Source organism: Puccinia triticina, chromosome 15A (genome assembly GCF_026914185.1).
Source record: "Puccinia triticina chromosome 15A, complete sequence".
Lineage (NCBI taxonomy): Eukaryota > Fungi > Basidiomycota > Pucciniomycetes > Pucciniales > Pucciniaceae > Puccinia > Puccinia triticina.
This window is the reverse complement of record NC_070572.1, coordinates 699,846-726,945: the sequence shown is the minus strand read 5'-3', so window position 1 is coordinate 726,945 and position 27,100 is coordinate 699,846. Positions and strand designations below refer to the sequence as shown.

Sequence of the window (27,100 nt, the reverse complement as noted above, 5' to 3'; positions counted from 1 at the left end):
AAAAGAGTGAGATAAGCTATATTGGGACCATCAACAATTAACTGATCACACAATTGCCACAACAGCAACAACAGCCGTGGCCCATGTCACCTTTGACCTCACACAGATCACGACGCTGGATGACGAGTATCGTTGTGAGTAAAAGGTAGTTATAAACATCAACGATCGCTAGCAGCCCTTGCTAGATTTTTGAGTATAGTGTCGCGCCAGCTGATCTCGGCATCCTGATATATAATGGGTATTTGGTACGGGAAGGGATGAGTGAAGCTACATCCAAGCCAGACGGGGTGACTTTATACCCTGGCGAGTGGGAATGGATAAATAATATTAAGTCAGCGGATGAAACGAAACAGGAGCTTCGACCTGAAACACATCCACATCCGGAAGTGATCATGCGGTCGCATTACGCCTAAGGCCGTGTGTATCTCCGGCCGGGCTCGGTTCCCCTCCTGCTTCCATCCGCCATCGGCCGGCCTTCTTACATCAAGCATCATGCGTACATCGGTGGCCGGATCTGCCGGGTCCGGTGTTTGTGACGTCATCTGATCCGGGGTGCTGGGCGGTGCTCGGTGGTATCCGATCGGTTCCCCCGGCGTGGGTTATCTCGAAAGTGGTTTGTCTTGTTTGCTTCCTCTTCTTCTTCTTTCTTCATCTCCGAAACTCTGGTCGATCTGGTCGAACTATCCTCGAATTCCTGCGCAGATCGGATGGAAGACGATGGCGGGCGGGACGCGGCACTACTACAGACTCATCGCACTCTCCACCACCCTCATCCTCACCATCAACCTGCTCACCCACCAAGCCACCCAGAAAATACTGCTGGTCGCCGAACACGAACATGAGCAGCTCAGCTGGATCGACTACCAGGTATTCTACCACAACGCACACTCCAAGCCACTCGCCATCCTCACCATCACCCTCTGGCTCGCTTTCCTCTTCTCCTTCGTCGGCATCGTCGCCTCCGACTTCTTCTGTCCCAACCTATCCACCATCTCCCAGCGACTGGGTCTCTCCGAAAACCTCGCTGGAGTCAGTAAGTACCACACACACACACTCTCACTCCCACAAACTCAGTAAGAATAACACACTCTTGTGAACAGCTCTCCTAGGATTCGGTAATGGCGCACCCGACGTCTTCTCGACCTATGCCGCCTTCAAGGCCAACACGGGCGCCCTGGCGATCGGCGAGCTGATCGGCGCCGCGGCCTTCATCCTCTCCGTGGTCGTGGGCTCGATGTCGATCATCAGTCCCTTCAAGATACCCCGCCACGCCTTCCTCCGCGACATCGCCTTCTTCATCCTCGCCATCCTCTTCATCATCCCCATCATCCACGACGGAAACATCCATCGCTGGCAGGCCAACACCCTCATCCTCCTCTACCTCGTCTACGTCGCCGCCGTCCTTCTCTCCTCCTGGTCCGTCCAACGCACCCGGATCAAACTCGACCAGCTCCAGATCGCCCGCAGCCAATACGCCACCCAAGACGACGACGACCAAGTCTATCTCGATCACCGTTGAGCTACACCTCTCTCTCTCTCTTTCACACACACGCACTCTCTCTTCTTTCTTTCACGATATTTATTAACAAAAAACCAACTCTCTTCAGCCGACTTCCCCATTCAGCCCCCGCCCGAAAACGCCCCACTGATCCCCGAACTCATCAGCCCAACACGGCCCACCCCACCGCACCGACTAAAGACCTCAACGAGCACCCACTCGCAAGACTCGTTCAAAAGCCTGCTGGAGACGAGCTGCTATCCGCTCCCGGTGCGGCAGCGCCGGATGCGAGCGCCGTCGCTGTCCTACCGGCCCGGCCCGGCCATGCTCCCATCCAACACCTCCAGCCCCAACCAATCTTTCGCTGCCCTGCCCCCTTCGCATCCCAGTGTCCCGTCGCAGGACGGCAGCAGCAACGGCTTGCTGGGCTCGCCCGAGCTCAACCGACGCAGAGCGCGACGGAGCACGGTCGTCATGACGCCCTTCCGCCCAAGTCTGTTGGGCGCGATCGAGTTCCGGGACGTGGTCAACTCGCTGGCCCGCGACTCGTCTGGGATCCGGCCCGGGAGCCCCCAGCCCGGCCTCGCCTCGCCCATCCAAGGTCTCCAAGGCCGCCGCTCCCGCTCGGCTAGCATCGTCGTCGGCACCCGCGCCCCCTCCCACAACGCCCCGGGTCGCAGAATGCCCGCCCCGACCCGCGCCGACTCCGATCGGCCCCGCAGGAAGACCGAGTTCATGATCCCCGAGGAGCCCGCTCATCCCGTCGGAGGGCTAGGGCTCGGGACACGCCCCGTCGGCGCACACCATCGCCTCACCCAGAGCCAAGGCGCCATCGTCCCCCCCACATCCCGGCTGTGGCACTTCCCCGACACCGAGTCCAGCCCGAGAGAGACCGTCATCGACCTCTCGTCTTCCACCCGCCACCCCTCTTTCCACCTCCCCTCACCCTCCCACAAGGCCCCCGCCCAAACGCCCGTCTCGCCTACGCACAAAACGGCCGCCCCGTTGCCCTCGATCCTGATCACTTCAGACCGCCACGAGATCCTGGCTCTCCCGGACTCGCCGGACCGTGCAGAGGATCCCGCGCGGGTCGAAGCCGACGAGGACGACGAAGAGGGGGAAGAAGAGCCGCCCAGGAACGGGTGGACGTCGGTCGCTTACACCGTCTGGATCACCCTGTTCCCCACGCTCCAACACTGGAAGATCAAGAGTCTGCTCGGCAAAGCTATCGCGCTCGTGTCTGCCCCCGCTGTCCTTCTGCTCACCATTACGTTGCCCGTCGTTGACGAGACTGAGGACGACGGCGATGGACAGGCTGTTGGGGACAACGAGGACGAGGAGGACGAGGAGGAGGATGAGACCGGGATGCAGGGGTGCGCACTCGGGATGGACATCGAGGCCGGCCGGGGCGAGGACAGCACGTGTCGCGGATGGTCCTCGAAGCACCGCCTCTCCTCCTCCCCGGCGTCGGACGCATCAGCCCGTCCTACATCGCCCGAACGGGCCTCGTATGCAATGGTCGATGTCCGTCCGGGTCTGCCAGACCAGCCCTCCGCCACCGCCGCCGAGGAGGAGGGCGGGGGTGGGGCCAGCGCGGAGATGGATCATGCGGACGCCGCGTGGGACGACGGGGACGCCGGGCAGCCCGCGTTCGATCGGCCGCATATCGCCAGACTCCTTGCTGCGGTCCAGTCCTTCCTGGCCCCGTTGTTCTGGAAGCTGTGTCTGGAAGACCCGCAGCCGTCGGCCGTCGCCGCTCCTCTGTCCGCTCTCACGGGGCCCATCGGGCACCGCAGTGTGCTGACGACGCTGGGCTGTGTGGTGCTCGGGCTGGGCCTGTCCCGGCTGGTCTTCGGCCTCCTCGAGCCCTCCCGGCCCGGCTCCCGCCTCTCCCAGACCACCAAGATCGCGCTCTGTGTGCTCGGGTTCGCCAACTCGATGCTCTGGATCCTGTCGATCGTCAACGAGGTCGTCGCCGTCCTCGCCGTCCTCGCCCACGTCTTCCATGTCCAGGACGCCGTGCTCGGACTCACCGTGTTCGCCGTCGGAAACTCGCTGGGCGACTTCGTCGCTAACCTCACCCGTCCGTCTCTCTCTTTCTCTTCTCTCTGGGCAGTCTTTTGTTGATGGTTCTGCGGTCGACAGTGGCGAGGATGGGCTTCCCGGTGATGGCCATGTCGGCCTGTTTCGGCGGGCAAGTCTCTCCCCCTCTTCCCCCTTTCCCCTGCGCGAACAAGAAGCTAACCTACATGCGACGGGGCATGGGTGTAGTCCGCTGCTGAACATCCTGCTAGGCATCGGCCTCTCGTCGACGATAGTGATGACGACGCGGGGCACGAGCGTGTTAGAAGTGGGCGGGGGGTCGTCGTCGACGCTGCTGGTGGCCGCCGGCGCCCTGCTCTGTCTGCTGCTGGCCCTTGCCGCGCTCGTCCCGCTCTGGAAAGGCTTCTGCTTCGACCGCTCTCTCGGCACTGCGCTCGTTGTCGGATATCTCGCCGCCGCTGCCGTGGTCGTCGTCGGCGGCGTCTGGCTGTAGTCTCCTCTCTCTCCCCGCTCTCTCTCTGGGCCTCGTGGGCCTCCCTCGGCTCGGGGCCGCCGCCTCCGGAGCCCGCGCGTCCCGGGCTCCTTCTTCCCCCGCGCCCCACATGTACACACCCAAATGTATCTCTTCCCGCGCTGTACATCAACCACTCTTATAGATTATCCGGGCTGTCGGCAGACGGTGAGGCGCGGGGCGGCCGACGGGCGCGCAGGCCCTGGGCCGTGCCGAGGCCAGCCCGGCCCTTGGCCGGTGCCCTCAGCCGTGTGCACTTGCTGTGTGGACCGGACGGATTAGCCAATCGTCGTGGCACTCACAGCGGCTACATGCATGGCCTTTGGCCACTCAACATGCTGATCCAGCCTAGCTCAACACAAGTCCCTCGCTTCGGGGGGCCCTGGTACAAGGGACTTGTGACTAATGCCAAAATTTTGGCCTGACAGCTTGAGGCACTATGGCAGGGAAAAATGTGCGCTCAACATTGCCCCACCTTCCTGGAGGAAGCTCTTTCAGCCAGATGGACTGGCCAAAAGGCCTGATTTTTCTCCTCTCTCTGTGCTAGACAGATGGCTAGGGGGGGTGTACTTTGCTGTCCATAACTTATTAAAATTTCTATTTTTCCAAGAGAGGACTTTTCCTCTCATCCATATGTGTGGATGTGTTGCTGCTATGACCCCTGCACAGTTGAACAAGGCACCAAATGTTCAATCTGTACAACCCGGAGTATAAGAGCATGTCTACCAGTTGAGCTAAGTTCACGCAAGGTTTAACTTGCAGCTATTGCTAACTAAAGTAGCAAGGTGTGATTTGACTATTTTGGTCTGTCAGCTTTGTGATACTTGCGGGCAGATAGCCAGCTTGTGAGCTGACCACTGCTATATGTAGCAAGAGTTAGCTCAAATCATATCTGTGGTTGAGTTTGATGGCTCAACTAGCTAGCTGCAAGCTAAACTAGCCACTGGTAAACATGCTCTGAGGGATACCACTGATTGTGGAATAACTGCAAAATACAAGCTCCAAGAGAGACTCTCACTAACACCCCAGGGAAGGGATATTATTTCTTCCAATTAGGCAAAAAAAAGAAGAAAAATGGCCACAAAGGCAAGATGGATGCCTACATGAGAAAGTTCATGGCATTTTGAATGGCCTGATGGGTCGGGAGCTATAAGCCTGTGAGCTCCAAAGAGGCCAAAAAAGCCACAAAAAAGGCCAAGCTCTCAGGCCACAGGGGACATTGCTCACAAGCCCCTGTTTCAGAGGCTTGCTTTGCAAGGCACCTTTGGCACACCGGGTCCTCCAGCCCCTGAAACAAGGGGATTGTCATAAGCTAGTAATCCAGCAGGGTTTGAGTGACATCTCCAGTGGTGACCAAGAGGGAAATTGTTCATAGAATCTATTTCAGTGCTTGCAGAGGTATCTGGGGCCTTTTTTCTGAGAAAGAAATTTTGATTTTTCACATTTCTAAATACCACACCACTGATCCAACAAGAATCCCTCCACTTGAGATGCCGCTCCCCCACATGGGGTCCCTACAGACATGTCTTCACTTCTGTCCAGTTTTCTGAACCAAAATGAAAAAGGGAGGGGGAAGACAAGCCAAATACACAAGCAGCGGATTTAGGCTAACACATAGGCATGTGAAGGAGAAGAAAATCAAGGAAAAACCAAAAATTAAGGGACACAATCAAATAAATAAAAGACCAAGGAAGACAGCTAGAAAAAGATGATCTTATGTACAGGGCTACATACTTGAATGTATATATTGGGTGGATCAGGGGTGGTTTGTTTGGATGTCACAATGATTAATGAAGGAAAGAAGTGAAATGTATATATATAGATGTAGTAGATCAAAAGAAAGCGAGGAATATAGGCGTGATATATAGATATTGATTAGGAATGCGCGCGACCTAGTCGTAATTTCAAAGAAAGATGTTTTTGGCTGGTGTGTAGAAGGGATGAATGATAGCGCGCGGAGTGAGATGACGAGAGGATGAAGCTCAAAGGGAGTTGAGCGTATCGATGGCGATCTGGAGTTGATTTTTAGCGGTAGGGATGTCGTCGAAGTTGAGAGCAGAGATAGCCCATTTAGCATGTTTCTGAGCCTGGGCGACTTTGATAGGATTGACGAGGGCGGTAGTGGGGACGGTGGGAGAGATTTGGATAGCCGCGGAGGAAGGTTGGGAGGGGTATGCGGGGTCGATGGTGGTGTTCTGGCTGGATTGGGTGCTGTTGAGCTGGACGGAGGCGGCGGGAGTGGAATAGAAGGTCTGTTGGACGGGCTGGCTGGCGTGTGTGCTCGTCTTGTCGGCTTGAGACAAGCTGGGGACGATCGGGAACCTGGAGAGATGGCTGGACGGGTGTTGAGAGGCAGGAAGGGCGGCGGGACGGGCAGGAGAGGGAGCGGAGAAATCGCTCGGGACGGGTGCGACCGAGCTCGAGCTGGTGTTCTGCGTGGTGGGTGGAAAGACCGTGGATGGGAAGGGACTCGGCTTTGCCGACGAGTTGTTGGCGGATAGGTTGGGTGCGATGATCGGCGAGGGGAGTTTGCTCATCGAGCTCGTTGCCAACTCTGTGGGCCAATCGCTGTAGCCGTTTTGTGATTGGGCAGACTGGGGTGCTGGATCGTTCGTAGCATTGCCTGCGACGTTGAGCGATCTGATGGACGGTGCGACGGGTGACCGGGCCGTGTCATCTGCAGCTGGCTGCTGACTTGTACTGCCATCTCGCAGCGCTTTCGCGATCGAACCCGCTTTCCATTTTGAGTATTTGATCTTTTGCATTATCTGTAAGGCAATCTTCAGCAACAACACGACCCATCAAGGAAATGAAGAGAATGAACATAAAATATCACGAACGTCTGGTTCAGGCTGGTTTGTTAGTGATTGCAAGACTTCCAAGAAACAAGCGGCCGCCAGAAATCTTTGAGCTGTGGTTCTTTTGAATCAAAACAACGTTTTATAAACCTTTTAGCTCCACCTTTCTTGTCCTCTTTTCTGATTGTATTGTATGGGGGATGTGTACCTCGTTGAAAGGCCTTGCTGGTCTTCTTTGTCTGCTCCTTCGAAAATTTTCAGCGCGAAGTTTTCGACGTAGGCCGTCGCGGCGAGATTATTTGTGATTGCGTCGTTATCGGATAGTTGCGCTTTGGCCTACCGAGCAACAGTGAGTCAATAAACTTCGAAGATAAAACAGATCACCCGAGCTGAGAAAAAATCGCATCATGAACGGACGATAATATAAAAAAAAAAGAAAAAAGATAAAGAATTAGACAAACTTGCTCGAGAAGGTCCAGTAGACGCATGAGAAACTCTCTGCTGTCCGGCTCGTTGTGACCGATGGACATGCACGTTTGAGCGGCATGGAAGGCGCCTTTATTCAGCAATCGGAGGGCAGAGCTGGATGGATAAGCTAAAATCGATACTGGCAGTCAAGATAAGATGGCTTACACCAGTAGGAGATCACCGGGTCGACCTTCTCCATCTCTTTGGCCCGCTGAAGATAGGGATTGACCGATTTCAGGCCGGCTGGCGAAGCAGGAAGACTGCTGAAGTTCATCTCCGGTGGTGGGGTGGCTGCCGGTCGTGGTGTCTGGATATTCTTCCGCTTGTCTCTCGAGGAGGATGCTGGAGATATATGTAGTTGATAGTGTCAAGATGTTCTTTGTGGTTCAGCAGGTATCGATATCGGTTTCCCTTCAAAGTGCAATTTCCCCCGAAATCGATCACATCCCCCGACCCCAACCAATCGGACACCTACCGTCCCCCGGAGCCACCCTCGCCGCACAGACAACCAGGCTCGGATCAAGTTTGTATATACATACAGCTTGTCGGACAGATTTGATCCGACGAGCTCAGCAGCCCGGAGGCAGCAAATTGTAGAACTCTTTGGACAATTCCAAGCCGTTGCCATTTGACTTAATTTCCTGAACCACACAATATGACAAGACAGAAGGATGAGAATTGCATATTGAAAGTATGAGTGCTCCCGTTCCACCGTGTCCAACCGTGCTACAGATTTGCCCTTAGTCACTCGGCGGTGCCGGTATTGATCACCAGACGGCACCATACAGAGTAAAATACCCTGGCTCCCGTACTCCGGCCGAGCAATGCTTCAAGGGTGTTGTAAGGTGGAAGCGTATCCTCCCGAGCCGCCGCGGGGAGATCTACATGACATAGCGTGATGAATGACCGATGGGCAACGGCTCTTTGAAAACGGGTGAAAAGTCTGAAGAAGGTTGAATTAACTAGATACAATGTATGTATTACATCCATAGCCGGTGTCCTGTATGTTTTCTCCCCCACCTTTGTGCTCCCAAACGCACAGATCAAAATGTTTGGTTGGCAACGTTTCAAGCCCCATCGACTCTCTAGGTACTATTTACTTCGCTGCATATCTTGAAACAAGAAGATAAACAATATTGTAAAGGTTTCACCTTTGGTCTTTCGAACATGAATTTAACCGTCGAAGCGCACGTTGCTTCCACCGTCCTTCCAAGTGCAATTCTGTGCACACCGGGTTTCTTTCTGTTTCTTTTCGTTCATTACTTGGTGCCCACTCATCCACAAATCTATCTGGCTCAAAACCATCCTTCGCTACAAACACCGTGATGTCGAGCGTCAAAAAAGACCAAGTAATCACTGCTTCATTCTCAAGAAACACGCTCCTTCTCCTATTATTCCTCTTAGCCACTTTTTCCTCGGCTCGGCCAATAGTCAGCGAAATAAACCCCACGGAAACCTCGATCTCCAAACGAGGCATATTCGCAGCAACAGCCAAAGAGGCAGTCGCATCCACACAAACCTTCAAAGATTCTGGCGAGGCGTTATCCGAGACTAAGAATGCCCAGGGTGCACACTCCGGCCTGCCTTCGAAAGCGAATCTTGGTGAGTTTATAAATGGTAAAGACATGACCTGAGAAAGATAAAAGAGGAGTATACATACGAGTTGTGCACATCCTTCTGAATTGCCGATCAACTAATGAATAACACTCCCATTCTTACAAATCCGATGTTCTTCTCCCTTAGGGCAATCTACGAAAAATGAAAAACTAGAAGATGTCAAAGAATTGAACCTTAGTGAGCATTTCTGAGGGATGAGGACAGTAAACACGTAACTAACTAAAAACTCTCTAACCCTTTTGGTTTTTTTTTTGGCGTCAGAGCAAGCCCCAGAAACAAAACCCTCGACCCCCAATGGAAAAGATATATTTGATGGTGAGCCTTCTCGGCCGAAAACAGTATGACTCTGTCATGAATGTAGCTATCTTTCATCCTAGTTGGTCACTTAATCTAGTAACATCATCGTCAAGTATCTTGATCACATTCCTCTGCACAATATAAATGCTGATGAAGTCAGGTTCATAGTTATGATAGTTTGGAGACCCTAACTGACTTGGTTCTGGTCATTTTTAACTGTTGGGTTCGCAAGCGAGCGCCCCACTTGATTCCAAACCCGCCAAGCTGAAACAAATTCCAGCAGGCGGAGTCAAAAGTGAAGGTGGAAAGGGAAACAGTGAACCATTTCGAGGGGACCAATCCAGAAATGAAGAAGCTCAAGTTGAACCGGCGAACGTGCAGAAAGTAAAAGCAGATCAAGCTAAATCGGAACAACTGGAAAGTGAGTAATTTCGCGTTGCTCCACCTCGGCTAGTTTTTTTGTATGCTCAACTTAGGTGTTTGGATTGAAAGACATCAGGCCACCACCTCCATCCCCGATCTCACATCTTCAGGACGTCAACGATGCAGAAGGAAAATCTCATTTTCAGAGACTTTGGAAGGAAAGTGTTGATATACCAAGTAAATAGTTCCACACAATATCCTCACATGGGCGATTTCTGGCTAGATTTGTCTAGAAAATATCTTGACTGATCATTTTCTTTTGAAACACACTTAACAGCACCGTACAAGTCCGGCGTCTTACCTGAAAGAAATCCAAGTGAGCTGGGCGGCGATGGCACCCCAACCTTCTAGTATAAACAAACTCGAAAAACAAAACCATCCCTCCAAGAAGCCATGATATTATCATTCAGTTTTTGCTTCCAATTTTTGGGATCAAGCTATGATTGTGTGTTTTCTTCAAAACCTCTATGTATCATCAGCTTACCTGGAAGCAATTAGGAGGAATGTTTCTGTATTTATAGCCAACATATGGTCACAAACATTTTAGTTTTATTCGCAAATTTCTTCAATTCCATCCTCACTCCTTTCGACTCCGGTTGTATGATGGAAATCTGTGCTTGCAATTTATTTTTTTCTCTCTTTTGAGACCCACACTATTCACTCTTCTCTTGTTGGCTTGGTGTGTATATGTAAACCACGGGTTGTGGCGGATGTCAATCGGACACCCTTGCGCACATGTCCGCAAATGTCCAGCTCTCACACTGCAGGAGTGTCCATTGGACACAACTCTGCATGCCTGAATCCGGATGTTTAAGTAGAGAGTGTCCACTGGATACTCTGGGAGTGTCCTCTGGATATTTTCAAGAGCATCCCCTCGACGCCCTGAACCCCCATTGGTGAAACAAAATTCTGTTGCCAGATGAACACTTATGGTGTTCAAAGTTGGTTTGCATAATTTTATGCATGCATAAATCATAAAATCATAAAATCTTTTTTGCAGGGGATATGACTGTCTGATTATGTAATACAAAATTTCCTCACCAAAATATTTTTATGATTTTATGATTTATGCATGCATAAAATTTTGCAAACCAACTTTGAACACCATAACTGGCTATCCCACCGGCCACCTTGTCTTGCTCAGTTTATGGGACGGAGGGAGGGAGAGGTATTCAGGTGGAGTGAGGATGGGGAAGGACAGGGATTCCAGCACTAAGCTAGTAATATCAAAAACACAAGAGCCGGTAGTTATAACGGATGATCAGTGTCTGGGAGGATTCAAGTTAAATGGAACAGATGTGAGCACACTTTGGCGGCCGTAGCCTGGGTAAACCCCCGACCGGGTCCCCGATGCTATGACGCGAACGAGTTGCAAGCAAAGTGAAATCGACAGCTCAACCCGTCTATAAACATCATCTTGGTCATGGAAACTCCACAGGTCAGTCCAAAGGTGTGGTCATATCATCAAGGAAACAGTAACAATCAGCTGACCAGAATCCAACTCTGTGCATAGAAAATCGTTTGCAAAGCTGCAATCGCCTGGGCGGCTGGTGAACCACTCAAGATCGAGGACATCGAGGTCGAGCCGCCGAGAAAGGATGAAGTTCGAATCAAGGTAAGGTGTTCACCCCTTTCAATTTCTTCAGGTTATAATTATGATTTTAATCTATGACTGAGACCAAATTTTTGGTGGACTACCGTCCTGATTTTGACTTCTGCTCTTGCTCAATCGAATGCTGTCTGTTTCTAGGTGCTCTACACTGGTATTTGTCATACCGTTAGTGTTTCCCAGGATTGTACCACTCCTCACCAATTCGAACGCTTTGCTAAAATTTGTTGCTTCCATAACGTGCAGGACTATTACACCCTGTCTGGAAATGACCCCGAAGGCGATTTTCCTTCAATATTAGGTCATGAGGGTGGGGGTATTGTGGAAAGCATCGGAGAGGGGGTCACTGATGTCAAACCAGGTGATGTGCGTTTATCTTGGCTTTGACCTAATTGGCTTGGAGGTCTGGTTCTGAATTCACATAGTTTTCCTAAAACATGAATTGCCCTCTGCGGATCAATAAATGCAGCATGTGATCCCACTTTACACCGCTGAATGTCGAGAATGTATGTAGTCTTTCTCTTACAGTATGACTCTAGAAGATTGGGCTTTCGGTCTGCCGTAGCTCCGGGCTGATCTCAATGCTTTTTCAATCATCCAGGCAAGTTTTGCACTTCAGGAAAAACCAACGTTTGTAGCCTCTTCAGTTAATATCAATCAAGATAGGCCAACAACACATCTTGGGACTGAATTTGATGATTTTGGACTTGCCATAATTACCTCTTATCCCTAACGCCTGTCGTCGAATGGACTTAGTTGTGTGGCAGAGTTCGAGAGACTCAAGGTAAAGGTGTCATGCCTGATGGAACCGTGAGATTCTACTGTAAAGGTCAACCCATCAAGCACTTCATGGGTTGTAGTACCTTTAGTCAGTACACCGTGGTTTCAAAATTTAGTGTGGTAAAAGTGGTGGTGAGTATTCTTCAATCTCGAGCCGCCGGAAACCAGATTATTGCTTGTGTCTAATGTAGCTCACAAACATTGACTTCTCCGGTTTTAGGATGAAGCCCCTTTGGATAAGGTATGCTTACTAGGATGCGGTATCACTACCGGGTTTGGGGCGGCTACTAAGACAGCAAACGTGACGGAGGGTTCCACTGTCGCGATTTTTGGGATTGGCTGCGTTGGACTAGCAGTCATCCAAGGCTGCGCGGCCCGGAAATGCAAGTCGATCGTCGCGGTGGATGTGAATCCTGGCAAAGAAGCTTGGGCGAAAAAGATGGGTGCCCACGAATTCGTCAATCCCATCAAGACTGAAAACCTTGCCCAGGACCTTACCACAAAACATAGCGATGGAGGGTTTGACTACACTTTGTAAGCCCGCGCTCCCTCTCGCTCAGGACTTTCTTGTTTTTTTTGCACTAACTCATCAAATAGACAACTGCTTGTGCCTTTACAAGTGATTGCACGGGAAACGTAGATGTGATGAGGACTGCGTTAGAGGTATGCCACAAAGGTAAGAAGGCTTGACTCACAGTTCCGTAACCTCTGAAAACGTCTTTATTTATGAGATTGCTTGAACTTCGAACAGGCTGGGGTGTGAGCACAATCATTGGGGTTGCAGCTGCAGGCAAGGAAATTGCCACTAGACCATTCCAATTAGTCACTGGTAGAAAATGGCAAGGCAGTGCGTTTGGAGGTGTAAAAGGCCGCACCGAGTTAGTAGTCTCGTTCCCTCAGCCTGATTTTATGCCTTGTCCGTCCGCGTAATCAGTTCTTCCTTATAAGTCCAACTAACTTTGCTTTTTCCTCAACAAAATCGATACTGCAAAAAATATGATCAAGGATACCGGGCTTGGTTGACGACTATTTGAAAGGTGTCCTATCAGTAGACGACTATGTCACTCATCACGTGAGTATTTGAAATCATTATGATTATAAGAGGAATGATTGGAAAAACTATCATGTTAATCCTGGTTAATCTTCCATTCCATTATCCCCTATACCAACACCTATAGAGGGACTTCGGATGCATCAACGAAGGCTTCCAAGATATGAAAGATGGAAGTTGTATCAGATGCGTGGTCGATATGTGGAAGATCAGCAAGACCAACTGATGATCGCGAAATGTGATGTGAATCTTATTCAAACCATCGTTTTCGTCTTACAAACTAGCCACAAACAATCAAATTTGTATAAATCTGTGATTGGTTAAAGAAACGTGCTGCCTTGTACGAGCTTTCCTTGTTTTCTTTATCACGTAACCAATATGAATGTAGGTTGTCAAGTGTTTGTAGCCACCTATAGCCAAGCTGTAAGTGCACTTGATCATGACCTGGATGAACTCAAATGAGGGAATGTTTCCTTTTTTTAAAGTTTGACATCATGCATGTGATAGTTGTAGAGGGATGAAACAGAAAGAGATACAGTAATGACTGGAAAAACAAAACTAAAGAAATGAATGAGGGAATGGCTGAAACAGAAATGATTCCCAATCGGCACCAAAAGCTGGAAATTGGAAGACAGAATTATTTTTAGGGTCTTGGAAAAACGACTCCCAACTTTTGGGAAAACGACTCCCATACGTCGGCGCAACTGTTTTTCGACCAGCGCTCGACGTCGACCTAGACCTTTTTTTTGGGTACGGATTTTTTGGGAGTCGTCGACCCAAGATAAAAAAAATTCAGGAGTCGTCGTGCTAATTTTTCGTATTATTTTTTATTATTTTTAATATGTATAACTTTTTTGTTCCACGTACTAGAGACATACAAATTTGAGAGCACAAAGATTTATGCATAAATTGTACCCCCTGAATTTCTTAGCAATAGTGTGCCATCAGAACATGAGATATAAGGGGTGCGTGTTGGGCTTAGTAGGGAAATGACCGCCAGCCATATAAGTTTTTTTGTACACACACAAAAAGTCCAAAACTTTCAGGAATCTTTCCATAATGCATATAGTTTGTTCTATCAAATTATTAGCAATAGTTTTCCATTGTAGAATGACATATAAGGGGTGCGCGGAGGGCTTAGTAGGAAAATGACCCCCAACCATATACCTTTTTTTTGATGACTTGGGTTTGGATGCTCCAGAGCTACATATATGGCGTGTCAAGGGGTGTACTCCTGTTAATTCATGCCAAGGTGCTATCAGGGTGGGCGTGCGGTGCGTGCACGCCAGTCCCAGTGGAGCACAGTGGATATGTACGCCGCTTCTGGAGCTCCTTTTGGAGTGAGGGAGCTGTTACGCCATCTTTTATGGCGTAACTAGGCGTGCACGCCTAAAAAGTTGGCGTACCAAGGCTTTGGACACCTTTTTGGCGTGCACGTAGTCAAAAATTGGCGTGCATTTAGATTGACCCCTTGGAAAAACGACTCCCAACTTTTGGGAAAACAACTCCCATATGTCGGCGCAACTGTTTTTCAACCAGCGCTCGACGTCGACCTAGACCCTTTTTTTGGGTACGGGTTTTTTTGGAGTCGTCAACCCAAAATAAAAAAAAATTTGGAGTCGTTGTGCTAATTTTTCGTATTATTTTTTATTATTTTTGATATGTATAACTTTTTTGTTCCACGTACTAGAGACATACAAATTTGAGAGCACAAAGATTTATGCATAAATTGTACCCCCTGAATTTCTTAGCAATAGTGTGCCATCAGAACATGAGATATAAGGGGTGCGTGTTGGGCTTAGTAGGGAAATGACCGCCAGCCATATAAGTTTTTTTGTACACACACAAAAAGTCCAAAACTTTCAGGAATCTTTCCATAATGCATATAGTTTGTTCTATCAAATTATTAGCAATAGTTTTCCATTGTAGAATGACATATAAGGGGTGCGCGGAGGGCTTAGTAGGAAAATGACCCCCAACCATATACCTTTTTTTTACACACCCAAAAAGTCCAAAACTTTCAGAAATCTTTCCATGATGCATATATTTTGTGCTATAAAATTATTAGCAATATTTTTCCATTGTACAATGATGTATAAGGGGTGCGCGGAGGGCTTAGTAGGAAAATGGCTGCCAGCCTTATAACTTTTTTGTTACAGACCCAAACAGTCCGAGAATTTCAGGAAATCTTTCATGTAGCATATTATTTGTGATATGAGATCCTTAGCAACTTGATGTGATAAAAATAGGAGATATGGGGTGTGCACGGCGGGCTTTATCCGCACACACCTTATATCTCTCATTTTGATTACACCCCATGGCTAAGAATTTCATAGAAAGCTTGATATGCTACATTGAAAGTTTCCTGAAATTTTTAGACTGTCTGGGTCTGTAACAAAAAAGATATGAGGTTGGTGGTCATTTTCCTACTAAGCCCTCCGCGCACCCCTTATACATCATTGTACAATGGAAAATTATTGCTAATAATTTTATAGCACAAAATATATGCATCATGGAAAGATTCCTAAAAGTTTTGGACTGTTTGGGTGTGTAACAAAAAATTTATATGGTTGGCGGTCATTTTCCTACTAAGCCCTACGCACACCCCTTCTATGTCATTCTACAATGGAAAACTATTGCTAATAATTTGATAGCACAAACTATATGCATTATGGAAAGATTACTGAAAGTTTTGGACTTTTTGGGTGTGTAACAAAAAACTTATATGGCTGGCGGTCATTTTCCTACTATGCCCACCACGCACCCCTTATATCTCATGTTCTGATGACACACTATTGCTAAGAAATTCAGGGAGTACAATTTATGCATAAATCTTTGTGCTCTCAAATTTGTATGTCTCTAGTACGTGGAACAAAAAAGTTATACATATCAAAAATAATAAAAAATAATACGAAAAATTAGCACAACGACTCCAAATTTTTTTTTATTTTGGGTTGACGACTCCAAAAAAACCCGTACCCAAAAAAAGGGTCTAGGTCGACGTCGAGCGCTGGTTGAAAAACAGTTGCGCCGACATATGGGAGTTGTTTTCCCAAAAGTTGGGAGTCGTTTTTCCAAGGGGTCAATCTAAATGCACGCCAATTTTTGACTACGTGCACGCCAAAAAGGTGTCCAAAGCCTTGGTACGCCAACTTTTTAGGCGTGCACGCCTAGTTACGCCATAAAAGATGGCGTAACAGCTCCCTCACTCCAAAAGGAGCTCCAGAAGCGGCGTACATATCCACTGTGCTCCACTGGGACTGGCGTGCACGCACCGCACGCCCACCCTGATAGCACCTTGGCATGAATTAACAGGAGTACACCCCTTGACACGCCATATATGTAGCTCTGGAGCATCCAAACCCAAGTCATCAGCCCAGCGGCCAAGTCCCTGATCTCTCCGGCTCTCCGCGCCATTCCACCAACTACCCCATGGCGCACGAAACCACCCCACCGGCCAACATCACCAGCACCAATCCACCAACCAACACTGATGCACTCGATTATCCGTTGGAAATCTTCCATAGATGGTCAAACTGGTTCCGGGATTCTCAAGCTCACATAAAACATGCTAAACTTGCACTGACACTCATTGGCAATCAAAATTTCTAGATCTAAAACAAGTGTGTCCGTGATCTGCTGAACCCAAAGAACAAGGGCAACCTTAGAGTCCAAGAGCAACCCAGCTTAGGTCCCTACGTCGAAGATCTATCAAAGCTGGCAGTCCAATCTTACAGCGATGTTGAGACGTTAATGGATGAGGGCAACAAAGCCCAAACGGTTGCGGCGACAAACATGAACAAAACGTCATCCCGTTCTCATTTGGTCTTTACACTCTTACTGTCTCAGTGACAAAAAGATGCGACGACCGGTATGGAGGGCGAGAAAGTCTCAAGAATCAGTTTGGTCAATCTTGCTGGCTTGGAGCGGGCTAACAGTACTGGTGCTACCGGTGTGAGACTCAAGGAGGGTGCTCAGATCAACAAATCTCTCACCACACTTGGAAAGGTCATCTCAGCCCTTGCTACTGCTGGAGCTTAAAAGAAACTAATTTATAAGCCCCTAGTTGGATTGACAGAGCCCGTAGTTGGATTGGTGTGCAATCCACATGCAGTGCATGCCAACAATATGCAAATTTGGTGTGCAAGCCAGTGGACACCAAGAACTGTAAAGTTTGGTGTGAGCAGCCGTGCACTCCAGTGGAAGAAATGGGGACTCCTTGGCGTGTCTACTCTTGCACGCCAATAAATTTGGTGTGCCAATGTCCTCACGCCTCAAAATTGATAATGATTGGCGTATGTATTCCTGTACGCCCAATAATATGGCGTTCATCCCTTGGCACTCCCTTCTTCTTGGCGTACATCTTTGAGCACGCCTCAAATCCTGGCGTACTGACTTGTGTACTCCAAATTTATGGCGTGCAAGTAGTCAAAACTTGGCGTGCATGTAGATTGACCCTTTTCCAAGACCCTATTTTTATATGAAAATGAATTGTTTCAAGATAAATTGGAAGTTGAGATTTGCAAATTGGATACTGGTTGAAGTCTTTTGGTGCAATCAAAATCAAATACATCATAAGGATGTCATGATCTGAATATTCTGAGGATAAATCCATCACAATAATTCTGCTGTAGTTATTGATCCTGATTCCTTGCTAAGCTATGATCTGGATGTAGGTTTTGCTATACTAGCCCTGGCCATTTTCAATAGTTCTTCTTCTGACAAAGTACTTCTATCAGAGTAAAATGGGGTTGTAATATGTCCTTTGGGTTTTAAGATGTTTTCAAAATATTCACCTATTTGTGGGATCTTCTCATAAAGAATTGCTTCATTTTGGTGAATCTTCTCTGCTAAATCTCTTGCAATAAAAGTTCTGAGCTCAGCTGAATCAGGAGCACCATGGAAAGTTTGTGTATCAAATAAAGTGTCTATATAAGACCTTGCCAAAGTATGCTTGTCTGTAGGATTCTGAACAAATTTATTTAGTTTTGGATTATATGCCTCTAGAGACTTATCAAATTGGAACAAGTTTGGTTTTTTAAATGCAGCTGTTGTTAGATAATTGGACTTTGCTTCCCAATAAAGTTTTTTACTTGTGAAATTGAAACCCAAGTTGCAGCCTGTCCTGATATGTACTGTCTTGCTCCTGGCGATAGGCCTTTCAGATGGCGGTTGAGATCAGTTACAAATTGGTTTACCACATTTTTTGTGAATTCTTCTTCATCACCCAACTTCTTGAGAAATTCTTTTTGCATTTTTTTGGCTGCTTGCACCAATTCATCACCAATAGTTCCCCTATCCTTCAGCTCCTGGAGAAGTGGTTGATTGACCAAATAAGATTTTCCAGCTTCCTTTCTCAGATTATTTAAGATTTTTAATTCTGCCAAATTCTGTTTAGGAATTTGTCTTTCATGTGAATCAAGCATTGCCTTGAAAGTTCTGAGATCAGGAGACTGCCAAAGCTTATCCACTTCAATTGGTTTAAGAAAGTTGAGCAAACCCTGATACCTTTTGATAGCGTAACAGATAATTTCATTTTTGGTTGGTGACTCTTTCAGCCTTGTGAACACTTCTGCTGGTCCCACAGTGCTTCCATAGAATTTCATATAAGCAGTTTCATGCCATTCTTTATCTTGGGAAGCAATGAACACTAGTGATTCTTCTTCAGTATTTGGAGTCAATCCCTTTGTGACAACCTCAGAAATTTCAGCTTGAGCTTTATTGCGAAGAATTTGCTTTAATTCTGGTGAATCTGTTGCAAAAAACTTTCAAACCCTTCTAGCATAGCATAACAAAATACCACGGCATCCATGTCCAACTTTGGAGGCAGGTGTTGAAAGACATGCTCTAGATTCATAAATTCTGGGGTTGTGAAATATTTTTTCTTCAATTGAAACTCCTGAGCACTAGAAAGTTTCTCAAGGTTGATTCCATGTTTTGATTCTCCCTTCTCAAAAATCTATGAGAAATATATTGTGTTTCCCAGAAAGGTTGGACCTGACGCCTTTTTGAAATTTTGTTGTTCGCAAAATTCATGTGATTAGGATGGAGTTTTGATTTTGCCCAAAACTCAAACCCAGCTCAGAAAGTTCATGCAATGTCAAGCAAATATGTCAGCTGTCCAACCAATTTCCAATCTTGCAAATCCACACCCGACAGCGACAGCCCTGCCGTATCCTCCTCCCCCCAAGCCAGAATCGACCGAATCTGATATTGACCCGCCATCCGGAAAACCCTCCAAAAGGATTGTCATCATTTTGGTTTGTTTATCACCCAGCAGCCGTTCAATTCGCCTCCCGAGCCAGAATCAACCCGATTGCGGCGGAGAAGACACCCCCCCCCCCCCCACAAAAAAAACGTGTTTGTCAGTTTTTCCGGATTATCTTTCTTCCTTCCACCTCCTGGCGAAGCAATACTGACAGCAGCCCCGGCCCATTTATCCTCCTCCCAAGCCAGAATCTACCTGATTGCCGCGGCGCAGGAAACGCACTCCAAAAAAAAGGTTTCTCAAGACTGTTTTTCCAACTCTTTTTCTCCCCCCCCCCCCTCTCGCCGCAGCTATACTGACAGAATACCCACCCAATTCTCTTCCCTCCGAGCCAGAATCTACTGGATTGCAGCGCAGCAAACGCGCTCCAAAAAAACAAGGTATTTTTCCGACTCGTTTTCTTCCTCCCCCCTCTTGCTGCAGCCATACTGACAGCAGCACGACCAACTCTCCTCTCTCTGATCCAGAGTCTACCCGATTGCAACAAATCAAACCAATGGTATGATTGGTCTGTTACTCTGCTTGAAGAAATTCATAAGTTTCTTCAGTCTGCTGTTTAAACCGGTTAGCGTACTCCCTAACTATCCCTCAATGATTTGATGTTCAACCAGAGATGGGGTGACCAGTTCCAAACTGTTTTTTAAGAAACCTTTTGTTTTATCAAATCAAATTGAAACTCTTGCACTTGTTCAATCTACAATGGGGAGTCAAAGCTTGTGTGGTCATAACAAGCTGGTGATTATTGGCGCGCTTGGTGTAAGAGCATCCTTACCGGTCGAGCTATGTTGGCGCGAGTTTTGACTCGCAGCTGTTGCAAACTAACTTAGCGACAGTGATTCAGCCGTATTGGTTTGGCTTGCGTGGGGTGGAGCTGAGTGGTGGGCGCGGGAAATGGCAGTTAGCTTCGAGCTAACCGTCACTAAATGTAGTGACAGTTAGCTGAAATTCAAGCTTCTCACTAATTTAGCTTGGGCTTAGCTACACCCGGTGTGGTTGAGATTGGTGGCTAAACTAGTCACCGGTAAGGATGCTCTAATAAATCACAAGCTGGGGCTGTATGCAAATTGCAGCAAGCCCTTAAGTAACTGAGGATGCCCAAGTTTTTCCGAAGTGCCACAATTCTAGTTCAAAGCAAGTCCTTTGACTGGGGGGAAAGGTAAAAAAAGTCCCTCGACTCAGGACAAATTTCAGCCTTGAGACGTGTCACAAGGGACTCAACAACACCAGCACTTGGTTTGATCTGAGGGGACTGCAACTGAAGTGTTGCCTCCGGTTGAGGGACTTTTATATTCAGACTTTAGGCCCCTGGATCTCAGTGGTGGACATTATTGATTGGACTTGTTTGAAGAGAACAGAAGTTGGCTTTTTTTCAATTTTGCTCAAGACGGATCCAAAATAAAAAAACCTCTGACCGAGAAAGATCAAGAATGAAATAAGCAAGATTGACCAAGAGAAAAAAACACTAGATGATAGAATACGGAGAGTGCAGTGATTGGGGGGCTCATCGACTAGAAAGAAAGAGGAAAGCCTGCCAAACTAAACTTGTGATGATTGGTTAAATGGCAATCCATCACTCTACAATCCGGGGGGAGCAGTCAGTATTCGGGGCGGGATGAGCTGACAAGTGATTTTTGTTCTTTTTTGGAGCGCGTTTCCTGTGCCGCAATCAGGTAGATTCTGGCTTGGAGGAAGGAGAATCAAGCGGGACTGCTATCAGTATGGCTGCGGCAAGAGGGAGGAGGAAGAAAACGAGTTGGAAAAATAGTCCTGACAAACCTTGTTTTTTTGGAGCGCGTTTGCTGCGCTGCAATCCAGTAGATTCTGGCTTGGAGGGAAGAGAATTGGGTGGGTCTTCTGTCAGTATAGCTGCGGCGAGAGGGGGGGGGGGAGAAAAAGAGTTGGAAAAACAGTCTTGAGAAACCTTTTTTTTGGAGTGCGTTTCCTGCGCCGCGGCAATCAGGTAGATTCTGGCTTGGGAGGAGGATAAATGGGCCGGGGCTGCTGTCAGTATTTCTTCGCCAGGAGGTGGAAGGAAGAAAGATAATCCGGAAAAACTGACAAACACGTTTTTTTTGTGGGGGGGGGGGGGGTGTCTTCTCCGCCGCAATCGGGTTGATTCTGGCTTGGGAGGCGAATTGAACGGCTGCTGGGTGATAAACAAACCAAAATGATGACAATCCTTTTGGAGGGTTTTCCGGATGGCGGGTCGATATCAGATTCGGTCGATTCTGGCTTGGGGGGAGGAGGATACGGCAGGGCTGTCGCTGTCGGGTGTGGATTTGCAAGATTGGAAATTGGTTGGACAGCTGACATATTTGCTTGACATTGCATGAACTTTCTGAGCTGGGTTTGAGTTTTGGGCAAAATCAAAACTCCATCCTAATCACATGAATTTTGCAAACAACAAAATTTCAAAAAGGCGTTGGGTCCAACCTTTCTGGGAAACACAATAATTCAATATCTTTCTTTTTGATCTTGGGATTTGCTTTTGTGGCAGATTCAAAGGTTGTATCAACTGCCTTGTTGAATTCTTGCAGGAACGGTCCTGTTAGTTTTTCTTTGCGTAGATTTTGATAGGATTTGGTGACTTCAGGCAAGGAGCTTTCATAACTGACCACAAGCTTTTCTTGGGGGAGCTTCGACAGCCAGCTTGTCTTGGCCCCAATCCAAGAGAAATCCTTTCCATCAACCATAAGCTGGTATTTTTTGAGGTTTTTCAGGTATTCTTCGTAATTCAATGCCTTCTTGAGCTTGTCCTTGTCACCTGAGAATAACAGGAATTTCTCCTCAAGAGTCTTGGCCTAGGTTTTCAAATCAAGAGCTTTACCAGGGGGACGCCGTCCCTGCGGGATGGCGCCCCTCCTCCACAAAGAAAGGGAGTTAGTTAAGTTAGTGTCTTTTGTGACTTTGTTTTGTCTTTTTTTCCCGCAACTTTCTCTTATTATTATTATTATTATTATTTAATTAAAATAAGGGTTGGCTTGATAAAGCTAGATTTCTTGATTTAAGGGATATCTACATATGGGGTGATGGGTTATATCCCCTGGATGACTGAGATTGAGGGTTATGTAAATCAAATTCTGAACTTTGGAGCAGGGAGAAAAGTATGATAGGAGCAGAATTCACTAAAGCTGAGTGGTGGATCCAAAGCCAAGAATCTCAGGATTAGTGGCTCCAAAACATTCTTTGATTACATCATGGTAAGTATCTTCCCTGGGGCATGGAAGTTGGTTTACACCAAACCCCCAAGATCCTCACATGCATTGACACTGCTGCTTGGGCACAAGAGCATCTCCACCGCGGGCCCTAATTCAGGGGACTATACCAAATTTAGTCCCCCAAACCCAGTTTAGTCCCTCCACCGGAGGCCCTAAAGGAGGTCCTAAACTAGGAAAAACCCATCTGGGCCCTATACCAGTCCCAGATCTAGGACTTTATAGCTCCCCACATAGTCCCTCTGGCTCACATATCACACAGCCATAGGCTTGTGATACTCCACTCATCACCACACACAAACCCCAATATCCCCAACCTCAACATGCACGTACACTATTCTCAGCTGTTACTGGCTGAGCTACATAATTTGTATCTACATAACACACTGGTCAACAGAGGTTGAATTCAACTCTTGATGATTTCCACTGCAATCAAGAGGACTACATAATACAAATTGATGGCCGGTACCGACCAGAAATCAATAGGTACCTCTGGATGGCCGGTACCGGCCATTGATATGTACCTCTCAATGGCCGGTACCAGTCATCAATTCATACCTCTTGATGGCCGGTACCGGACATCAAAATCCCCTTCTTCCTCTCCAACCAATACAACTAGATTGGTCTGAGTAGAAGACAGAGGGTTCCAAGTTTTTCTCCTTTGTCCAATACAAAGTATCGGATTGAGAGGAGGGCTCGTCTACTGATGGACATCAATATCGGCCATTGAGAGGACCAATTGATGGCTGCAATATTGGCCATCGAGAGGACTGATTGATGGCCGGTGAGGTGCATGACAATGTCCAGTCAGCACCGGCTATTGATAGGGGTGTCTCCTTTTGAGGACTGGTCATGGAGCAGGGGGGAATTGGGGGAGCCCCTTTCACAACCTGGAGGTGCTATTTTGGGGACTCTGCGGTGTGAAAAATTCTTTGGGCGGAGGACTAAAACTGCGCCGCAGTCGTGCGAGTTGGGGATTTAGTCCCTTCAGATAGTCCCGCGCGGTGGAGATGCTCTAAGTCCCTCCTCCCTGCGGACCGGTTGAGGTTTGTGTGTCACACCTCAACAAGGCTCCCTTTCTTGCCACAAAGGGACAAGGGACTTAGATAAGTTAGGGATCAAGGCCAAATTATTGATCTAATCCTCTCCCTTGCAAAACTGAGATCAGCTATCATCAGCAACAGCAACTCAGCAACTCAGCAACTCAGCAACAACAGACACAAACACCTTGCAGAAAAATCTAGACCCTTTAGATTGTATCAAAAGATGAACCAACCCAGCTCCTATCCCAATTTGTCTGACTTAGGCTTTGGTCGCGGCTGAAAAACAGAAAGGTCCAGACACCAACAAGGGAACTTGGCCAACGGAATGCATCACGGCACCGATACCATCCAATGCGGAGCTTAACAAATTCAAACCCTCCAGTTGTTTTATTTGCACTCTGCCTGGATTCAACGCACTCAACACAGCCTCATCTACCAAAATTACAACCAGTGTAAGTAAGACTCTGGCATCCATCAATGCCAACATTGACTCTGTCCCAATTGAAGCAACCGGCATTGGGGTTCTCCCATCCAAGGATCTTAAGATATACACCTCATCTAGAATTAAGGCCCATTGGATCCTTGATAACAAAAATCACTGGTTTGACCTAGCCTTGCCACATTTCCAAACAGATATCCAGTACTCTCACACACCATATTGGCACATTTTGACCCCAATGACAGATGCCATTGGGAAGCCCTTGGTACCCAAAATCAAATAAATCCAGCTCTAATCCAATCAGCATGTTGGTTGAACAACCTGGAAGAAAAAGGGAAAAACAATGTTTCAATTGTTCTACAACTTCTTGACAAGAGAATCACACTCAAAATCAAAAAATCCGGACTTTTTCTTCAGCACAAACTTTATCAAGGGGTTCAATACGCCCAATCAATCCCGCAATGCTTTCAATGTTCAAGGATCAACCATACCTCTAAATGGTGTAAAAACAATCCACTATGTATTAAATGCCACGGAAGTAACGACTCTACAACATGCAATACTGCTTCACCATCCGCACAATCCTGCTGTGTTTGCATTCTACATGAACAGTCCTCATCCAACAAGAAAATTATTAAACTTGATGCAAATTTTGCTCATTCACCTTGGTCAAAAGATTTCCCATCAATGGAATAAGAAATTCAGAATTGCCAGAGGTGCCAATGGAACCCTTGATTTCCTTACTAGTACCCTCTTTCTCCCTTTTTCCTCTCTCAAAGCTAGTTTAATCTAAAGATGAAAATATTATAGGCACTTGTCAAATGTAGAGTTGTCAATTTTTTAGGCTTGTAGTCCTCTTTTTGATATACTTCAACTTGTAGGTATACACTATAGTGCGCAATGCTAAAAGCAAAACTGCACTTTTAAAAAAAGAAAAAAAGTTAGGGAAATGAGGGCAAGGAGACATGTACATCTCCATCACCTCCCTCCCCAACCATCATGCCCCCCCCCCCCGGACCTCCTCCCCCCTTGACAAAATGTAACCTAAACCTAACCTCCATGCAACCAGTACTGCCACCCCTCCTGCTGCCCATGCAGCCTAAAGAATTTTGCCCATTTTCTGACTGACTCAGTGATACCACCAACTCACCCAGAAATACCCAAAGCAGGTCTGCCCCCCCCCCCCCCCTGCATTAAAGATGACCATTGGTACCCCAGTACCGCCTGATTTTTGATCCAAAATGGACACCCGGCACCGCACCCAGTCCTTGGCGGGTACAGGTGGTACTCCCTACAGGTACCCGATTTACCTGTAGCACGTACCACTGCCAGAAGTTTAAGTATAGCTTTCAAAATTCAGATTTTGGGCACCCGCACCCGCAGCTGGCACCCAGGGTTGAGTTTGAGCTTGAGGGACAGCTTGTACGATTGGGCCTGTTGGATTTGACAGTTGATATTTCCCCAGCAGCCTGTGGCCTCCTGCGGGTGTCAATTTGACTCGCAGCACCGCAGTTGTACTGTCCAATTACATGTAATCGGACAGTACAGCTGCGGCAAATTCTTTGTGATTCTGGCGTGTACTTGGCGCGGCTCCCGCCTGTTTTTCACCCCAAAATCTGGACACCCACACCCAAAAACAGGTGCTTAGTGCCTTCTTTAGACCGACTCCCCCCCCCCCCCCCCCCCACCAGGGGGCAGGGATATTAGGGGGTATGAGGCGGTACTTGGTGGCGGTACCCGGGTACCTCTTAGTTTTATGTCCCAAAACAGGCACTCGGCACCTCCTGGCGGGTGTGGGTGCTACCTGCCCACGGGTGCTGGGTACCAATGGTCATCTTTACCCCCCATCATCCCTTTTTTCCTTTCAAGCCTGCTAACCCAGCCATCATTTGACTGCTGCACCTCCCATAGACCTATCACACAAGAAACAATTGTCCCATCAGGCCCAATCCTTGAATCCATATTTATTGTGAGTGACTTTATTTCTCCCTGGGCAGCTGTTGATAGTTCTATGCACCTGCAACACCAATTCAGTCAATGGCCAACAGATCTACCGCCTATGGCCAAGCAAGCAATGAGTCCTCCACCTTCACCCGCCGTGTTGGTGCCAAACGTGAAATGTTGGACAACAACCCCAATGGCACCATTGCCAATGCGCCCCATCAATCCTACCTTGGGCTCTTGCATGCGCCCAATCTTGCATGATGTTCTTTGAAGACAACAGCTCCAAAGGCAAAGTTTCCAGGAACAACTTGATGGGCCCTTCCAACCCCCGCCCCCCTGATGGCAATAACCCAAACGCAACCACTGAAACTGTCCCAGGCCCCAGGCCAAGCCAGATCCTCCACCATGTGTACATGTCCAACACAACCTGCCAACTGGCCCAAGTGGCAAATGCAAGAAGCTTTGCTGCAACAATAGCAAGAGAATGGGAAAAAGGCCTCCCAAGAGGTACCACAGTCCTAATGACTCATATCACAAGTTCAAACTGGGTGACATTTACACTGACTGCCGTGGACACCGTCAACAAAAAAATTACTCCCCTGGGGGCCAACCTCAAGAGCCTGGACGCGCAGTCCCTGCTTCAATGGCAGGGGATCACAATGAAGCGCTAAATCTAACACAATGATTACCAGCAACACTAATTTTTCCCCCTTTGTCTTGGTGGTGTTGGATGAACCCCTCTCCAAAGTGCAGTAAATAAAATACTTGATATTGACACAGTCCATCATCCCTTCTTGAGCAATGGGTTAGATCAAACCATCCAACAAGACAGCTGCCAGTACCAAGATTCTTGGAGATCAGATCAGCCTCAGGATTCTCCAAGTGCGCCGGTGAGCACCCACACGCGGTCAGAGTGTGTCCCAAGGGAGAACCACATTCATTTGAGACCAAAAGAGTGTTGAAGTGTCAATCTAGCACTGCTTAACACATTGTTGCTTACACCATCCACAAAAACAACAACTCTTATGTATACTTAACAACCTTAGGTACATTTCACAACCATCATATTAGCAATAACAAATCTTTATACAGTGCC

The 27,100-nt window shown here is 47.7% G+C and overlaps 6 protein-coding genes across 6 annotated transcripts; 4 read left to right on the top strand and 2 right to left on the bottom strand.

Annotated features, from left to right (window-relative positions):
* Positions 1–492: 492 nt before the first annotated feature.
* Positions 493–4,034, top strand: PtA15_15A80 (uncharacterized protein; the record flags this gene model as incomplete). Its single annotated transcript, XM_053163735.1, has 6 exons — positions 493–528; positions 811–1,033; positions 1,101–1,514; positions 1,608–3,581; positions 3,644–3,692; positions 3,770–4,034. The coding sequence occupies 6 exons, from the start codon at positions 493–495 to the stop codon at positions 4,032–4,034; spliced, it is 2,961 nt and encodes a 986-aa protein (XP_053027244.1).
* A 2,000-nt stretch (positions 4,035–6,034) lies between these two features.
* Positions 6,035–7,592, bottom strand: PtA15_15A79 (uncharacterized protein; the record flags this gene model as incomplete). Its single annotated transcript, XM_053163733.1, has 5 exons — positions 6,035–6,820; positions 6,893–6,971; positions 7,059–7,186; positions 7,312–7,406; positions 7,484–7,592. The coding sequence occupies 5 exons, from the start codon at positions 7,590–7,592 to the stop codon at positions 6,035–6,037; spliced, it is 1,197 nt and encodes a 398-aa protein (XP_053027243.1).
* A 1,051-nt stretch (positions 7,593–8,643) lies between these two features.
* PtA15_15A78 (uncharacterized protein) lies at positions 8,644–10,006 on the top strand (the record flags this gene model as incomplete). The annotated part of the gene is made up of 6 exons (XM_053163732.1): positions 8,644–8,920; positions 9,062–9,112; positions 9,197–9,250; positions 9,465–9,653; positions 9,725–9,832; positions 9,933–10,006. The coding sequence occupies 6 exons, from the start codon at positions 8,644–8,646 to the stop codon at positions 10,004–10,006; spliced, it is 753 nt and encodes a 250-aa protein (XP_053027242.1).
* Positions 10,007–11,078: 1,072 nt separating this feature from the next.
* On the top strand, positions 11,079–13,321 carry PtA15_15A77 (uncharacterized protein; the record flags this gene model as incomplete). Its single annotated transcript, XM_053163731.1, has 12 exons — positions 11,079–11,093; positions 11,169–11,270; positions 11,406–11,432; positions 11,511–11,630; positions 11,734–11,770; positions 11,866–11,894; positions 12,021–12,176; positions 12,265–12,578; positions 12,665–12,720; positions 12,796–12,922; positions 13,050–13,116; positions 13,223–13,321. The coding sequence occupies 12 exons, from the start codon at positions 11,079–11,081 to the stop codon at positions 13,319–13,321; spliced, it is 1,149 nt and encodes a 382-aa protein (XP_053027241.1).
* A 3,301-nt stretch (positions 13,322–16,622) lies between these two features.
* PtA15_15A76 (uncharacterized protein) lies at positions 16,623–17,136 on the top strand (the record flags this gene model as incomplete). Its single annotated transcript, XM_053163730.1, has 3 exons — positions 16,623–16,634; positions 16,720–16,909; positions 16,955–17,136. 3 exons carry the CDS (start codon positions 16,623–16,625, stop codon positions 17,134–17,136), a joined length of 384 nt encoding a protein of 127 aa, XP_053027240.1.
* Positions 17,137–21,319: 4,183 nt separating this feature from the next.
* PtA15_15A75 (uncharacterized protein) lies at positions 21,320–21,676 on the bottom strand (the record flags this gene model as incomplete). Its single annotated transcript, XM_053163729.1, has 2 exons — positions 21,320–21,364; positions 21,527–21,676. The coding sequence occupies 2 exons, from the start codon at positions 21,674–21,676 to the stop codon at positions 21,320–21,322; spliced, it is 195 nt and encodes a 64-aa protein (XP_053027239.1).
* Positions 21,677–27,100: the final 5,424 nt, after the last annotated feature.